This window comes from Callospermophilus lateralis, chromosome 15, assembly GCF_048772815.1.
Source record: "Callospermophilus lateralis isolate mCalLat2 chromosome 15, mCalLat2.hap1, whole genome shotgun sequence".
NCBI classification, from domain to species: Eukaryota; Metazoa; Chordata; class Mammalia; order Rodentia; family Sciuridae; genus Callospermophilus; species Callospermophilus lateralis.
The window spans coordinates 42,781,617-42,798,826 of record NC_135319.1 but is presented as its reverse complement, the minus strand read 5'-3'; the positions used below and the strand labels follow the sequence as shown (position 1 = coordinate 42,798,826).

The following is a 17,210-nucleotide window of genomic DNA, read 5'->3' as shown; positions in this document are numbered from 1 at the left end:
CTGCTACGTATATTTTACCACAATAAGAAAAGAATCAGAAACCAGACAGAAGGAGTGAAAGGAGAGGCCCAGGGAGGAGGGGAGCAGGGCAGTGAGGGCCTGCGGAGGCCCAGGTGTGGGCGCAGCCAGGGGCGCAGGGCAAGCTGGCCAGGGAGCAGGGCAGACAGGCGCCACCTCCCGGGGTATCTAGATGACCGCTGCAGGGTGACAGCCCATACCTGATGACGGAACCCCAAGTGTCGGGGCTGTCCATTCAGCACCCCGACCTGAAGCAGGGGAAGGACCAGGGCAGTGGGGCCCAGCTGGGTCCCAGGCGCCTGATGGCGGTCTTCAACCTCACCCAGACGAGGACATGTCCAGTGACCCGCCACAGGGCCCCAGGGCCAAGAAGAGGAGACAGCAATGGGGAGAGCTCTAGGGAACACCCCCAGACCCACCGCAGGACTCCTCTCCCCTCCCCAGACACCCCCAGGACCCCGCGGGGCACACTCACCTGAAACTCGCCCTTGGTGAACTTGGCGTCTGGCACACTCACCAGCTCCTCCTCCCCCTCCTCCGGGCAGCCCTGAGGGAGCACAGCAGCTGACCTGGAGCACCCCAGCCTCCCTCCCCCACGCCAAGGCCCTGCGGGGGTCTGCCAGGGCCAAGGCACTGTCTGCTCCCTGTGGCTTCCTGCCACGGGCAGCATCCCCGGGACTCCAATGCCCGCCACTGCCAGGCAGACCCGTCCTCATGCAAGAGGCCACACGTACTTGGATGCTCCAGAAGGCCAGCACGGCCACCACCATGGCCGTCGTGGTCCGGCCCTGGCCACTGAGGCAGCTGAACACGAAGCCGGAGCCTGGGTCCTTGGCAAGAGCAGCCCGCAAGGCCTCCAGCAGGCGGTCGAAGTCCTGGGTGGGAAGGCACAGCTGAGGGTGGGGCCTCCTGGCTGCTCCGACTCCCGGCATGGCACCCCCTCAGACGGCAACCCCAGGAACGGCCTGGCCCACAACTTTGCACATGCGCACACGCGGCTCACTTGGCACCCGAGACCGCGTGTGTGTGAACCGCTGCACCCTGGTACAGTCATACCGTCCCCACCCCAGGGACCAGATGTGTGAGCAGACACAGCACACTGGGGGCTCCAGTTGCCCACCCCCACCCAGCAGGTCATGCCAACCCCGTGTCCCGCACCCCTGCCAACCCAGCTGGACGAGCCAGGTCCCCATGCAGGGGCAAGGTCCTGAGCTCAGACTGCTGCTGCCCTCAGCCACCAGGGGGCCACACACCACAGGCAGGAGCCCTCAGCAGGGAGCCCGGGTAGCATCAAAGCATGTCCAGAGGCGCACTGTGACCCCTACACCACACACGTCAGGCACATACCATGAACACACCCACGTACCTTACACACAGGCTACACCTCCTAGGAACACACATCTGTCACGAGGCCACAGCGGCCACACAACACTGCTTCAGTCACACTAGCCCGTCACGATGTTCTCCTGCACAAACCCCATGCGGCTCCCCTAAACCCAACCTCTGCCTCCCAGATTCCACAGAACCTGCAAGGCACACGTAGGTATCCTCCACAGGGGCCCCATGCCCCATGCACACACCCCATCAGACACCTGCACATCCTGTAACACGCAGTACACACGAGTACACACACTGCAACATGTGATCAATATGTATGTGTCCACACTCACACACACACCCCCCCCCCAGAGAACAGTGTGAATGAGCCTCTTGGGCTAAATCTCAAGGCCTCAGGAGACAATGTGAGGCCCAGTGCTGAGTTGGGCTGGTCTCCCCACCCTGAGCCCAGGCGTGGAGGTAGGGTCACCTGGTGTGCCCCAGCGGCCTTGGCCTGCCCGGCCCCTCACCTCCTCTCGGGGGGCACAGAAGTCGGGCAGGGGGATGCGGTGGTAGGTGAGGCCGGGGCAGGCTCCGTGGTGCTGGCTGAAGACCTCCCGCATGGTGAGGCACGTCTGGAACCGGGGGCTCGGTGGGCCCTTCGTGTCGGGGGACGTCGAACTCAGGTGGGCCTTCAGCTGGGTCTCCAGGGCCTGGCACAGACAGACAGAGGGAGAGGCTGCTGAGGCAGCCTGCAGCGACCTTGAAGGGCCACAGCCTGCTGCCACCAGGACCAGGCTAGCTGCCAGGGGCTTCCCTGCCCACCAGGAGCCCTGGGGCCAGGAAGGCGGCCAGAGCCCTGGAGCAGGAGTCCTAAACCAGCTGCTCCTGAGACGCGCCCAAGGCCTCGGTTTCTCCATCTGTAGCAGGAACAGGGGGCTCCTGAAGACCCTCCTAAGCCACGTCCCAGAAGGCTCCAAGGCAGGGGAATCAGAGCAGGAGCAGGAAGCTCACCTCCAGCTGGTCGGGGAGCAGCGCTGGCCCGGGCAACGGCAGACTGTGGGTGTGGCCATCACACTGTAGCACGGCCTCCTGCCGCAGGTTGACCCAGACCACCTGCCGCAGCTTCCTCTTGGCATCAGTCAGGTAGGCCAGGATGCTGCCCAGGGCCTGGGGGCGGAGGCCATCAGTGAAAGGGCCCAGCCACACCCTGCCCGCCCCCCTTGTGGGGCCCAGACCTCAGGAGCGTCACCTTGGCGCTGGGTTGGGCTGTGCCATAGATGGGCATGCGGGGCACTCGCCGGAAGTTGGCCACGTCCATCTCCCTGATGGTGCTGAGAGCATCCGGAGAGACCAGGTCATCGGCCTCCTGTGGGGAGGGCACCGAGTCTGGGACCTACCGCAGCCAACCGCAGCCACCGAGGGTCAGAACCCGCCTGTGGTCCAGAGGGGGGCTCCACCTCCCCCGCTGAGAGCCCCTCTGCACACCCAGAGCGCCCCAGCGCCCCAGCGGGGACAGGAGCCAGGGCAGCAGCTCCCCAGAGGAGGAGGCTGAGCTCAGAGGAGAGCTGGGACCAAGGGACCGCGGCCCAGCACCCCGCCTCCCTCCAAAGTAAGCAGGTCTGAGACTAAGAAAAGGGACCAGAACAGTGGCCTGAGGGGCTGCGGTCATGGCTCGGAGGTAGGGCGCTCGCCTGGAGAGTGGGAGGCCCTGGGTTCAACTCTCAGCACCGCATATAAATAAGTTAATTAAATAAAGGTCCACTGACAACAGAAAAATAAAATAAATAAAAAAGGAAGAGTGGCCCGATCCTGGGCCTGAGGAGGCCCCTGCTCCCAAGAGGATCCTGCCACCCCATGGGCCACACTTGCCCCAAGCCCGCAGGGTCCCCCAGCCAGGCCCACTCCCCTCCCTTCAGCCAGCCACTCACCAGGGAGCCCTTGGCGATGAGGTCCCTGGGGGCCGCGGGCCCCGCAGGGCTCAGTGTCACAGGCAGGCGGTAGAGCTCAGGGTGGGCACAGAGCCAGCGGCTGAAACTGAGGGCAAGGGCCAGGGGGTACTGCGGCCCGAGGCAGAGAGACGGGCACTCAGGGCGCAGCGCCGGCCCAGGAGAAGGCCAGCGCGGGGACCAGAGCGCGGAGAAGGAGGCCAGATGGCGCTGCCACCACGGCAGAGGCCAGAGGGGTCAGGCCCAGGAACCACGCTCCCACGGGTCCCTCGCTCCCGCCTTCCTGGGGACCAACACAGCACCCGCGCCCCCACCCAGCTCCATGGGGTCCCTGACACCCGTCACCCTATGGGGGGTCATCTGGAGGAGCCCCCAGCCCCACCTGCTCGTGGAGATAGTAGTTAAACAGGAGCAGGTAGAAGTATCGCTCCAGGCTCCGCAGCGCCCTCTGCCGGACGTCAGGCTGGCCACCGCTTCCCTAAAAAAGGGCCAGCAAGGGAGGGCAGGTGCTAAAAATGGGGTTTCTCAGGCGACCCACTCTCCATGCCTGGAAGGATAGGAGGAGTTAAGCCTGGGAAACCCCAGAAGACAGTCTCCCTGCTTCACACCACAGTTCTGCCAGGTTGGAAGTTCTCCTGTATGTCTAACTCTATCTCATTTGCTATGGTTACTGGTGGGGCCAGGAGAGGGGCCAGGCCCCGCAGCTCTGGTGCTGACCTGCCTCTCAGCCTGGGGGGGCATGGGGGCTACCGAGCTCTCCTCTGAGGCCACCCCCATCATGTCCATCCTGTTCTGCGTCCTCTGTGCTGCAGGATCAAGTGTTCAAACCCTTTCCTTTCTTCAGAGAGGGCCTTCTTTAAGAACCAGGGACCCGAGCCAGGTGCAGTGTGACCCGTAATCCCAGTGGCTCGGGAGGCTAAGGCAGGAGGATCGTGAGTTCAAAGCCAGCCTCAGCAAAAGTGAGGTGCTAAGTAACTCAGTGAGACCCTGTCTCTAAATAAAACACAAAATAGGGCTGGGGAGGGGGCTCAGTGGTTAAGTGTCCCCGGGTTCCATCCCTGGTACCGAAAACAAATAAATAAATCTCAAGACAAAGACCAGGTAGCCACACAGGGACCAGCTAATGCTGTAAAGTAACAACAAGCAGAAGGTAAACTGTGTGTTGGCAACTTAGGCCAGAGAATGCAGACACCTGCTCCCAGAGCTGTGCTGAATGGCAGGTGACCTCTTCCTAATTCCTCAATTCTGTCAGAGAGAGCCCAGGGCCCAGCATCTTCCAGAAGCAGCAGACAGGACCACACCCTGGTCTTGACAAAGAGACCCCAGGAGCTTCATTCGTGAGGGGCGCTGCGAATTCTGGATCTCCAAAAACCCCACAGGCCCCTGTGCTATAGGCTCGGTCTCTTCCATGTTTAAGAAGAGGGCCAGGCCAGGTGTGGGGAGGCTTGTCCGTAACCCCAGTGACTCGGGGCTGAGGCAGGAGGAGCGCAAGGTTGAGGCCAGCCTCAACCACAGTGAGACCCTGTCTCAAAATTAAAAATTAAAAAGGGCTGGGGCCATGGCTCAGCAGTAAGCTGCCCTGGGTTCCATGCCCAGCACAGGGCGGGTGGTGAGGGGGTAGGGAGGGCTATTATTAGTGGGAGGTCTTTAGGTCACGAGGGTGGGACCATGGGACCCCCTCACCTCTCCCTTTGCTCCCTGGCCATGACATAAGCCATTTTGCCCCACCACACATTCCTCCTGACTCACCACAGGTCCAAAAGGAACAGGGCCCTTCCATCATGGACCGAAACTTCCCAAATGATGATCCAAAGTAAACATTTTCTCTTTATAAGCTGATCATCTCAGGTATTTCATCATAGTAACGTGAGGCCAATGCAGGAACTTGAGGGATCTGGGAAGTGTCCCAGCTCAGGCCCAGCCCCCGGCAGCCTCCCTCCATCCTGTTTATCCTCGCAGCTCAGGGACCCGGTCAGGGAAAGTAAACTTCCCCTCTTCCTCGGCCTTCCTGCAGGCCAGCACCCCACCTCCCCTTCCTCTGGAAACTCCTTTTCTTATGGGAGAAGCAGCCAGAGAGGTCGATCTCAAAGAAGCGGGTCACAGCACTAACCAAACCTGGCTGCGGCCTCCCAGGAGGCAGAGGCCCCGAGCCGCCTCCCTGGGCCTCACCTGCGCCCTGCTCTGGGTGGCTCCCAGCTGCCGCTGGCCCTCCAGGACCTCCTCCTTCAGATCGTGCAGCTCCGAGCAGGCAGCGATGGCCCTGTCCACCTGGAGTCAGGGACGGGCAGTGAGGAGGACGGGAGAGAGGACAGCGTCAACAGAAGACATGGGCAGGGAGAAGGCGTGAGGAGGGGAGGCCCCCTTGCCGTCCCGTTGCCCTGCCCGCCCCTCACTCACCTCCTCTACCACCTTCCTCCCCTGGGGCGCAGTGCAGAGGAAGCTCTGGACCACCTGGAACTGCTCCATGGGCAGCGGCCGGGTCTGCGGAGGGACCGCCCTGACAAGACGCGAGGTTAGCCACTACTCCGGGCTCCCTAAGGCTTCTGGGACAGCTGTGCTGCCCACTGTCTCCCCTCCTACTGCCACTGGGAAGCAGGGGACCCTAGGCTCCTCCTGGATCCCAAAGGGCATTTCTCCCACTAGGGAACTAAGCCCAGAGAGGTCAAGTTCCTCTCCCCAGGTCACGCAGCAAACCTGTGACCAGCCAGGAAAGGAGCCCAAGCTGTGCCTCCAGGTTCCTGAATATGTCCCCATCATCCTGGCAGCCCTGCCCCCTCCTCTCCCCTGCTCATTCCCACAGCCCCTTGGGACTCCGGGTCCCAGGCCACTCACTCTGGCTGTGAGATGGTCCCACTGTGGTGAAACAGCACGAGGGTGCCCAGCACCATGCCCAGGTTGGTCCTGCCCACGCCTGACTGGCAGCTGAAGAGGAGGGCCGGGGGAGGCCCCTGGGCGTCGCGGAGCCGCAACAGGCTGGGGGTCTCCTGGGAACAGACCGTGGGCATTAGGCAACAGCATGACCTGGAGACCCTGAGGCTGGGCCAAGGCGAGGAAGGCCCGTACACCAGCCAGCCCTGCCCCGCCGTCTACAGCCAGCGGGGGGACAGGAGGCCCGGCCTCCTGTGCAGATCCACAACCCGACCTGCCCACCTGTCCCAGGAGGCTGACCCCTTAGAGGGAGTCTGGAGCAGGGCACAGGGGGCAGGTGCAGGGTCTGGAAGCGAGAGCTACTCAGGGGGCCTCGGGCCTGGGTGGCACCCGCTGTGCCCTGCAGGTTAAATGAGGCAGCATCTGAAGGGCTGACCAGAGGCCACCGGAGCCCATGAAACCCCAGCTAAGAGGCGGTGCAGCAGGAATGGCTGTGTCCCCCAAGGCCATGAGGGGCCTGAGGGCTAGGGAGGCCAGGGGGACTCTCCAAGGCCACACAGCAGCCGAGCCCCTGGGACCAATCCTCCAGGGCCCCGACTCTGTCATCAGAGTGTGTGCAAATACACACCCACACACAGGTGCACACACAAGCAGAGACCTCGAGAGTGTGCACACTCACCCCTAAGGGACAGACACACACAGGGTACTGCCCCGTGCAGCCCGACTCACTGGGTCCCCCACACAGCTCAGGGCGAAGCCCCCCCAGGGAAAGGCAGAGATCCTGCACCCTCAGACCTCCAGCCCTCAAGGCCCCTGTCCCCACCGTGTCCCCAGCACTGCCTCTGCCCCGTTTACCCTGATGACACTGACGAAGGCGTCGAGCTGGGCTTCCAGGGGGGCACCGTGCTCAGGCAGGGGCAGGCGCTGGTACCTGCCAGGTGAGGAGGGCCTCATCAGGCAGGTCACCCACCTGCACTGGGCACCCCGACCCCCAACCCCTGCCCGACCTGCAGATGGCGAAACTGAGGCCACAGCTGGAGGACCGGCGCCCTGGTACCTGTAGGTGGGCTGCAGGAAGAGGGGCCGCTGGTACACCTCCTTGGTCACGTGCACGTCATCCTCAGCCCGGACGGTCACGGCGTGGGGCTCCCCCTGCAGGTCCCCCGTGCTGTGGTACACGTGGTAAGTGTTCCCGCTCAGCCGGGCAAAGTCGTGGATCTGGAGGGCGGTATGAGGTCACAGGGACTACCTGACCTTCAGCCCCTCCTGGATGTCCCAGCTGACCTCTAGAGTGACCAGCTGCACAGGCTTCTCTTCATCCAGGAGGGAACCCCATGGCCAGAGACGCCCTCTGTACCCTGCCTGGGCGCCTGAAGGGATGGGGGCAGCCAGCTGTGCGTGGGCTCACCACGCGGGGATGCCCGCCCTGCCCCAGGGGCAGCAGGAGCGCACCAAGCTGCCAGGACGGTGAGGTTTGCTCAGCTGGGCGGGTGGCTAAGGCACAGGGAGGCGGGAGGCCGGGAGGGGAGGCAGGAGGCTGGGAGGGGAGGCGGGAGGCGATGTCATCAGTTGGGCCTCGCCTCCTGCCCTCTGGAGCCTAGGGGACACGTGACCCCACCTTCCACCACACTCTCCTGTGGTGGGCCCGCTGCCTTAGAGACCTGCCAAGTCTCTGTGCTGTGGAGGGCAGGAGGAAGACACAGGGGTCTCAGAGAAGGGCCAACAGAGGCCCAGAGGGACAGCGCCCGCTGGGCCCCAGAGCACAGAAGGAGACCAACTCTGCTCGTGGGCTCCCTAGTCCAGGGCTCTTTAGACCCCCAGACCCTTTTCTAAACAAGGATGTTGAGCACAGGGGAGAGAAACAGGCTGCAAAGGGACAGCCACAGAGAGGCCAGAAGAGGAAGACCTGCCTCTGGCCACCTGGGCACCAGCCTTGCAGACAGTCTCCCCCAAGCAGAGCACAGAAACAAGGCGTGGGGGCCGGGGAGAGCCAGGCGGGCTGCCCCAGAGAGTGCCCAGCAGGGCTGTAGCTAGGGCAGGAGGCCTGGGGGGAGCCCCCCACCCCCTCTCCCGCCTCACCTCCTTCTGGATGGTCAGCTCCAACCTCTCCGCCTGGCTCCCCGGACCCAGGCCCTGGAGGTTCTCGTGAAGGTTCTGCTTGTCGCGAGGTGTGTAGGACACGAGGTCCTCGCCAGCACGCAAGAACAGCACGGGCTCCTCGCGCACGCAGAAGATGACGCACTCCTGCCGCGAGACGGCCACCGTTACCAGGCGGGGACCTCGCCCTGCCCAGCCTCTGCCCGGCCGCTCCTCTCTTCTCCAGGGCCCAGCACCCACCCTGGACCCTGCAACCTGAATCCTCCCAGAGAAACACCTCAGTCCAGTCACCTGCTCCACCACCCAGTCAGCAGCAGCGCCCCCGCCCAGGCCAGCGTCCTTTATCCGGCTCTCGGGCTCTCTGGTGCGGAGGCCTGCTGTGTTTCAACATGGAGAGCCCACAGTTCCTGGGCAGGACCCCAGATGAAAATCAGGGGCTTGATGACATCAGCTGAAGAAATGGCTGTCCCCACCCCTGAGCCATCAGCCATCAAGCACCACAGGCAGAGAGGGAGGTGTGGCAGGCCCCACCCTGGAAGAACTTAAGTCAAGTTGGGAGGGGAGCCACAGGGAGCCCCACCCGGCCCTGGTTCACAGGGGCCTCCCCACCTACAGGGCCACTCGGACGCTCCCTGTCCTCTCTGTCCCTGCAGCCAGAGCGGTGCCCTGCCAGCTCTGTCCTGGAGAGGCAAACCCCACCTCCCTCAGGTAGGCAAGGGGGAGTCGCTGAAAATGAGCACTTGAGCTGGGCGCAGCGGCTCACGCCTGTAACCCCAGCAACTGAGGCAGGAGGATCAAGAGTTCAAACCCAGCCTCAGCAACTTAATGAGACCGTGTCTCGGAATAAAATATAAAAAGGGCTTGGGGCTGGGGTTGTGGCTCAGTGGTAGTGTGCTCGCCTAACATGCATGAGGCCCTGGGTTCGATCCTCAGCACCACATAAATATAAAAGGAAGATATTGTGTCCACCTAAAACTAAAAAATAAATATTAAAAAAAACAACAACGGCTGGAGGCGTGGCTTAGTGGTAAAGCACACAGGCTCAGTCCCCCTACAAAAAGGAAGGAAGGAGGGCGGGAAGGAAGGAAGGAAACAGGCACTTGGGGTCTAGCTGCCTGGGTTTGGGTCTTGGGGCAAAGCTGTGTGACCTTGAGCAAGTCACTACTCTCTCCAGGCCTTACTTTCCTCCTCTGCAAAATGGCAGCTCCTCCCTTAGGGTTGACGGCACGATTCATGTCAGCTGCAATCATCTGGCATCTCTTGTGTTATGAGGGGGCCCATGTCACCCTGTCACCCCCTCACTTCCTCCTAGGCGCTCGGAACGGCTCCGAGTTCCCACATCCACACAGGACACACAATGAACATCTGGCGGAATTCCCAGCCGTCAGAATCGCCCACCACAAGGACCACCATGGCAGTCGAGGCCTGATGCAGGCCCCGCCGCCCTCCTGGGCCTGTGGCCAGGCCCCTCCAGAGCCTGGAAGCTGCCCCTCCCTGGAGCCCTCCGAGGTCGGGGCTGGACTGGAAGCAGCCTACTTTACCTGGTGTCCGTCCTTCTGAAGTTTCTGGAGGACGCGCCTGAATCCCAGGAGGCTGGGCTGCCCCATGCCGAACACGGAGAACCCGCCGCGCCCTTGCCGGAAGTTGGGGGCCCCGCAGCTCTCCGAGGTGCCCAGCACGTCCACCTTCTCAGGAACATCCCGCACCAGGAAGTATCGGCCCTGGCAGGGGACAGCCACAGCAGAGTCACTCAGGGACCCGGGGAATCTTCCACAGGCAGGGCTCTGTCCTGGACTCCAGGGACACGGAGCAGGGAAGTGGGGGAAGGGACATGCTCTGCCCTGCGTTCCCCTCCAGGCTCCCAAAAGACATCTGTGTTGGGAAGGTGTCACGGGGCGGGGGAGAGGGAGAGACCACCCTCCTGAGGGAGCATCAGGAGGGCCCAGGGCCAGGCTTGGAGGAAAGACAGGGAGAGGGGCGGCCTGAGGGGGCTCCCCCAGAAGAGGGCAAATGTCCCCACCTCCCAGGGGCACACGTGGAGAAGGGACTCCAGGAGGGGGTCACATCTGCGGCACCGGATGAGCCAGAGCTCAGGCCCTGCCCAGCTCTGGGGACCAACGGGAGCGGCCAGCAGAGGAGGGAGGAAACCGGGCCCAGCCACCGGGCGAGAAGCAGAAGGAGCAGAAGGAGCCCTTCCCTGGGCAGAAGGAGCCCTGGACCTTCTTGTGCCTCCCCGGCCCCCAGCAGGCCCCGGCCCAGGACAGATGGGAAGGGGAGCCCGCACCCCGGACAACCCAGAACCTCCCGGCACCTCTGTGGGCAAGCGCAGCCTGTCCCCATTCTCGTGGCTAAGCACCCGCCACGTCCACCCCCTCCGCCCAGCCAACGGGGGACCAAGACGTCCGCCCGTGGCCTGGGTCTCTGGGCCCCTCTAGGAGGGGAAAGAGCAAGTCAGAGAAGTCCAGAACTTTGAAAAGGACAGAGGAGGCTCTCAGCCGGGGGAGCCTGCGGCCACTAGGCCCATCTCCACTGCCGGCACCTGGGGAGGGAGGAAGGGGCCTGGCAGGGAGCGAATGGGAAACCACGGGGCGCAGAGGGAGGCCAAGCTGCTGGCTCTGGGAAGGGGTGAGGCCCTGAGGGAGGCAGAGGGGGCGGGGAGGAGGGCAGAGGAAGATGGGGGAGGGACCCCGAGGCGGGGGGCAGGGCTGGCCTCACCTGCACCAGGTAGTGCTCGGGGGTGGCGTCTGAGAGGCGGCCCAGCGTGTAGTGGGCCTTGAGCGGCTCGTCGTGGATCTGGAACTCCTCCCTGCAGTTGTACCTGCAGCCAGGTCAGACGTCCGTCCACTCCAGAGCCACAGGAGGCCACCCACCTGGGGCCCGCAGCTTCCCCTCTGGGGCACAGACTACCCATCCTACCCCAGCGGCCACTGTCCCCTTCTTCCTCAGACACAGAGCCCAGAATTGTGGCAGGACTGGGCCACCCCGCTGTGGACGCTGGTCACGGGATCGGCCCTGGCCAGGGAGGTGCGGGGAGTGGGGTACGGGCAAGTCCGGGGCCACCCCTAGAGGGAAGGCCTTCTGACCCGGAGGCAACAGCAGAAGCAGAACAGCATCTCGGGCCACAGGACAGAAGGCACAGCCAGGACACTGGCGCAGACAGAGGCGGCCTGGACGGGCGGGCAGCCTCACCAGCCCAGGGGCCCCATCAAGGGACGCTTCTGTCTGATGCAGGCGTCCCCCTGGGGGTCACCTCGGTACAGTGGCCTTATCCCCACAGGGGCTGGTCAGCATCACCCCAGACCAGCGGCTCCTCCACGCTCCCTGACGAACCACGCCTTCAGCAGACGCAGAGGCCCTCAAGGGCCCTCAGGTAAGGCCACCCAGCATTCGGGACACAAAGCCTCAGCACTGACGGTGACAGCACGCAGCATGTGACAGCTCGCAGCACGGGCCTCCCAGAGTCTTGGCCTGGTGCTGGGGCCTCCCTACCAGAGGCCGGCCTTCAGGAAAGGCTGGGCAAGGCAGGCGGCAGTCTGGGGAACCAGCCCCTGCTGCTCTGCCTTGGAGCCACCTGGCGGGGCGGGGCAGGCCACCTTCGGCCACCTGGCCACCCTGAGAGCCCACAGTCACGTCCAGATGGGTTTTTGGCTCTGCTCTGGGAGGCGCCCCATTGGGTTCTGCAGAGCTTCTCTCCAGAGGACGGACAGTGAGCTCTGGGCACGTGGCCCCAGGGACAAGGGCTCAAGCTGCCACTGAAGTGACGAGGAGGAACAGAGTCCAGTAACAATCATGAAGAGGTGACGGGCAGAGTCAGCCTGCAGGGTGAGGGTGCTGGTCCTCCACCATATGACCCCCAAGGGTCCTTTGGCCTCCAGTACTCCGCTGCCCAAGGAGGGCAGTGCTCAGAGGGTCCCAGGCCACACACGGTGCCTTGAGCTGGGTCTTTACAGCTGGCCAGCACTTGGTAAAATATTTAACATTATCTCTGATGACACTGATAAGAAAACTGAGGCCCAGAGAGGGCGAGAGGCTTGCCCTAGGTCACAGAGCACAGGATTTCGCTAAGTTGCTGAGGCTCCTGCCTCAGCCTCCCGAGCCACTGATTACAGGTGTGGTCCGCAACACCTGGCTCCAAACACATTTGTCAGAACAGAGACTCCCAGGCCCAGCAGCAGAGGAGCAGGGTGGACAGGCATGGGGAGCGCACCTGACCCCTTGTCCAAGCCGCCCTTGGGGACAGCACGGGTGCCCAGCACAGCCCTTGCACAGGCCTTTCTGTTTCTTTTCTTTAATATACTTTACCTTTTAGTTGGACACAATATCTTTATTTTATTTTACGAGGTGCTGAGGGTCGAACCCAGGGCCTCCCATATGCCAGGGGAGCACTCTACCGCTGAGCCACAGCCCCAGCCCTTTTCCTTTCCCTGAGTTGCTAAGGCTGGCCTCGACCCCGCCTCCACCGCCAGAGCTGCTGGGAACACAGGCCCGCACCGCCACCCCCCGCCACCCAAGGCCCCGAGTTGACCCATCCTTTACCGCACTCTGGAGCCATAATTACTGACTTTGAAAGAAAACATCTATATTCCATGTATCTAAATATATACACTTCCTCTGAAAATGTTTAGTCAGAAGTTATTTTCAAAAGGATGTCCCCTCCCGCCCCTCCCCTTGCTCCACACTCTCTGACTCGGAGGAAGTGCTAACAGGGGCTCAGGAGTCACAGCAGAAGCCCAGCTCTGCTGTCTTTTGGCTGGGCGTCTCCAGAAAGACCGCTTACCCTCTCTGGGCCTGTGTTCGTAAGAAACCGAAAGCCGTCTGTTAGCAGGAGGTGAGCGACACCGGCTGCACCCCCAGGGGTTCCCGGGGGCGGGTCCTCCAGGATCATGGCCACGCCCACCTGCTACTCACGTGATCACGACCGGGGCCACCTTGTTGGGGATGATGGACTTGGCCTTGCTGTTGTGCACGCTCATGGTCTGGAAGGAGTGGACGCTGAGTGAGGGCCGCCCGTCCACCGCGCCGCCGCCCTGGAGGCCTTCGAAGGGGGCACCTGCCGGGACCGTCTGCTGGGCTGTGCTGGCCGTCGTACCCATAGTCCGCTGGCAGCCTCAGGACCCCAGACCTGCGGGAGAGAGGGTGGGCAGGGTCGGGGGGGGCCTGAGGACTGGCAGGAGGGGACCTGGCCGCCCATGCCCTGCCACCTCCAGGGAGCAGGAGCGCAGGCTCACTGACCCCAGCCGTCAGCGGGCCTGCTGGCACTTCAGGGGAGTCACAGACAGGGACAGGAGGACCGAGACCTTGGAGTTCACACTCCCCTGGCAAAAATGAGACAGTTGGGAGGGATTATCTGGGGGTCAGCGGCTGAGTGGAAAGAACCAGGGCAGAGGTGTGACCAGGGGGTGCCGCTGGAAATGAAGGGTCTGGGGGACAGGACGCAGGAGGACAGTCTCCTTAGGGGGTGGGGTCGCAGCACGAATCCACAGGTCCTCCTTGCACAGAGACAGGCCACGTCACCCCCTGTATCATTCCTCCAAGCAAGCCCGCAGGCAGACACCAGACACACCTGCTTTAGTCCATGACTTGATTTCATTTCAGGATTGCATTTCATCTTCTCAGCCGAGGGACTGAACCCGGGCCTGGCTGGCACACACTAGGCGGGTGCCCTACCACTGACCCACACATCCCCAACCCCTGTTATTTTTTATTTTGAGACAGTCTCTTGCTACACTGCTGAGGCTGACCTCAAACTTGAGATCCTCCTGCCTCAGCCTCCTGAATGGGATCCCCGGCGTGCGCCACGGCCCAGCTCTCTCCATCACCAACGTCATAAAGGGAGGCCGGCGGCACCCAGAGCAGCAGAGCTCAGCAGGTCAAGGCTCCAAGGAGCACAGCCCCGAGCTCGCAGCAGCACCCAGGTCAACACAGCCACGGCAGAAGCCAAGGCCGGCACACATGGGGCGCTGTGTCCACAGGAGACCTGGGCCTGAGTGCCCAGGGGCCGCTGGGCGCTGAGAACAAAATGCTGGGAGGCCTGCCGCCCTCGAGCCTGGGTGCCCGGTGCTCCCAGAGGCGCTTCCTCCCCTTGTGCTCCTGTCTTCTCCTCTGATCACGGGGCAGGGCTCATCTAGAGCAAGGGGACAGGACAGCCTTCTGCAGCCGGGGAAAGGGCTCGCAGACCGGGAGCCAGGCCCTGGGGAGGAGGTGCTGGGAACTCACAGAGGGCAGGAGACATGGACGTTCCGGGAGCTCAGCAGCCGCGGGCACCAGGGAGCACTGACGTCCAGGAGGAGGGGACAGCCCCACTCTGTGGCCTTACAGCACGAGGACTCTCCGGCTGCTTTCAGTGGGGCCCAAGGCACGCGTCACCAGGGGGCTCTGCGCCCCAGCAGCGCCTCCAGTCGCCAAGGACCCCCGCCCCAGAGCCACCCCTTACCCTGGGGTCTCCAGACAGGACACTGACCACCAGGCTCATGGGCCCTCCCGGAGCCTGAGCCAGGCCAGCTCCTCTCCCTGGAAAGCCCTCCCCGTCTCCACTGACCCCTGAAGCCCCAGGACAGCTCTGTGGAGAGTGCACCCTGGTCCCCGGGAGCCGTCCCCCCTTCACCCCCATTTCTCCCTCAAAGATGGTAAGAATGAGCCCCCACGTCCCCACACCAAAACACATGGTCAGAGGGGAGGAGGGGCTCAGGGTGGACCCCGCTGGCTGTCGGCAGAGCAGGACGTTTCCTCATGGCGGCTCTGGGGCTGGAGGGCCCCAAGGTCTCACGGAACCTCCCAGACCTCTCCCAGCGTCCTGGGCCAAGGGGACATGCATGGGAACGGGCCCAAACAGGGGAGGGGGCACAGGGAGAGGGCCAAGGGTGGACGCAGGAAGGGCCTGCAGGAGCACAGCTGGCCACAGCTGTCACCACTCCCACAGGGCGGGGCCGACACCTCCACTCCCTTGCCCCTAGGCTCACAGGCAGTGACAGGCCCCGGCTGTGCCTGGAGGGGCAGCCGGGAGACAATACAGATGTGCCCAGCTGTGCTGCAGGGGGCTGGGCAGGCCGTGTCCCCTGAAAACTGACCCACCCCCAAAATGTCGGGAGGAAGGCACAACCCAGGGGCGTCTCAGCCAGCCAGAGTGAGCCTCGCCAGCGGAGCCCTGCCTGCCGGTCACATGCTGCGGGGACTGGGCAACCTCTTCCCTCTGCCAGGGACAGTGGTCAGTAAGCTCAGGGGTGCAGGTGGGCACCCTAGTGCCCAATCCCTTGAGGGGATACTGGGGTGGCTGGAATGAGAAGAGATGTAAGAGGAGGGGCCACATCCTGCACAGTTTGGACAGTATTGTCTGTCAGTCATCTTGTATCACTATAACAAACTACCTGAAATCATCAACTTAAAAAGAGGAAAGGTTTATTTGGGTCCCAGATTTGAAGTTTCAGCCCATGGTTGGTTGGTCCCACTCTTTTGAGGACTGTGGTGAGCCAGGACGTCATCGCAGAAGCCCACAGTGAAAGAGTGCCAACAGGAGGGTCTCTTGACTGCCAGGCTTTCGTCATGGATCATCCTCTAATCCTGACTGTGCCCCACAAGATGCCGACTCTTACAACTCAATACCAAGTTCACACAAAATACAATTTAAAGATGGACAAGACTCGAAAATCCATCTGGATGCCAAACAAGCACATGAAAGGACATTGAGCACCAGGAGCAGGGGTCACCTATAACCCCAGCAATTCAGGAGGACCGTGAGTTCAAAGCCAGCTCAGCCACTGAGCGAGGCCCTAAGCAACTCAGAGAGACCCTGCCTCTAAATAAAATATAAAAAAGGGCTGGGGAGGGGGCTCAGTGGTTGAGTGCCCCTGGGTTTAAACCCCAGCACCAAAAAATAAGATAGAGTAAAAGGTCAAATAATATGTGTTCTTAAATCAACTCCATCCACTCTTCCTGCCCTTTCAGTGTGGCTATTTAAAATGGCCCACGCGGCCCACGTTCCCTTTCTACTGGACAGTGCTTGAGTCTCCGTGGCCGGAGGGCAGCCCGGGCAGCTGCAGGTCGTGGGCACCTGCTGCGTGTGAGAACCTGACCACAGCCTGTTAGAGGGGGTGTTTAACAGGAGAAGCAGGCACTCCATTCCCTCCAGCTGAGGAGAAGAGCTGAAAAGTAAAACCAGGATGGAGAGTGTCTGCAGTGACCGTCCTGTGTTCAGCAGGGGCTGCGGCTGTGGGGTGGCCCTGTGGGGTGGCCTTGGGTTCCTGTGAGCCGACGTCGGCCACCAGGGCTCAGGTGCTCACTGTTCTTTCAAAATCCTTCAAAATAAAAATACTGGAGTCAAAAGTTTTTTTCAGAACTAAAATTTTAAAAACCGGTTTGGTTAAGCTGCCATATAAAGACCAGGCTCCTGGCTCTGCCTGGAGGCCTGAGAGGCGTTCACGCTGGAGGAGGAAGCTGCGGGCCCCCAGGAGGCGCCCGGGAGCCAGGAGCCTGACCTCTAGTTGGTGATGTCCTGCGGCCACCTGGGCTTAAGAACCATGGCCTCAATAAACACCGGGCTCCCGGCTTCTCCTGGAGGAGCCCAGGAGGGGCAGCCATGGGGCCGGGGCCTCCAGGGACCCGCAGCCCACCTGGCAAGCCCTGGGCCCTCCCTGGCCCGCGTCCTGAGGGCTACACGCCCTGGTCCTGGACGCGCCCTGCTCCCCGTCACAGGTGCCCTGGCGCCCGCAGCGCTTCCTCATTTTTCTGAGGCCTCTGAGCCCCCAACCTCTGGCCACTCTCCTGGGAGCGGGCCTGTCCTTCCCCAGACACGGGCCACACTTTCTTGGTATGGAGAAGAGGTGACCTGCCGCCCTGACCCAGCACTGCCCCTGAGCGGGCTCCTCCTCCCTGGGCCTTTCCGGCCTGGGCTTGTGGCTCTCTGGCCCCAAGGCAGGACGCCCGTTGGGGCAGGTCCCTGTGAGACGCTGCAGGCCCTGATCCGGC

General features: G+C 62.6%; 1 protein-coding gene across 6 annotated transcripts in view; it reads right to left on the bottom strand.

Annotated features, from left to right (window-relative positions):
• The window catches only part of Pald1 (phosphatase domain containing paladin 1), a 71,658-nt gene that overhangs the window by 16,551 nt on the left and 37,897 nt on the right, over window positions 1-17,210 (bottom strand). For 4 of the 6 annotated variants that reach the window (XM_077105425.1, XM_077105424.1, XM_077105428.1 and 1 more), the window contains exons 2-17: window positions 13,158-13,371; window positions 10,965-11,067; window positions 9,791-9,970; window positions 8,232-8,396; window positions 7,210-7,370; window positions 7,008-7,083; window positions 6,117-6,268; window positions 5,682-5,781; window positions 5,454-5,552; window positions 3,667-3,762; window positions 3,267-3,395; window positions 2,588-2,704; window positions 2,350-2,505; window positions 1,866-2,048; window positions 753-893; window positions 494-565 (exon numbers count right to left, since the gene is read on the bottom strand). In XM_077105425.1, coding sequence (XP_076961540.1) covers window positions 494-565; window positions 753-893; window positions 1,866-2,048; window positions 2,350-2,505; window positions 2,588-2,704; window positions 3,267-3,395; window positions 3,667-3,762; window positions 5,454-5,552; window positions 5,682-5,781; window positions 6,117-6,268; window positions 7,008-7,083; window positions 7,210-7,370; window positions 8,232-8,396; window positions 9,791-9,970; window positions 10,965-11,067; window positions 13,158-13,342 — 2,115 coding nt within the window. In that variant the 5' untranslated portion in view covers window positions 13,343-13,371. Of the gene's footprint in view, window positions 1-493; window positions 566-752; window positions 894-1,865; window positions 2,049-2,349; window positions 2,506-2,587; window positions 2,705-3,266; window positions 3,396-3,666; window positions 3,763-5,453; window positions 5,553-5,681; window positions 5,782-6,116; window positions 6,269-7,007; window positions 7,084-7,209; window positions 7,371-8,231; window positions 8,397-9,790; window positions 9,971-10,964; window positions 11,068-13,146; window positions 13,372-13,481; window positions 13,561-17,210 lie in introns of those variants that run through there. The other 2 variants (XM_077105427.1, XM_077105429.1) reach the window with 2 other exon arrangements.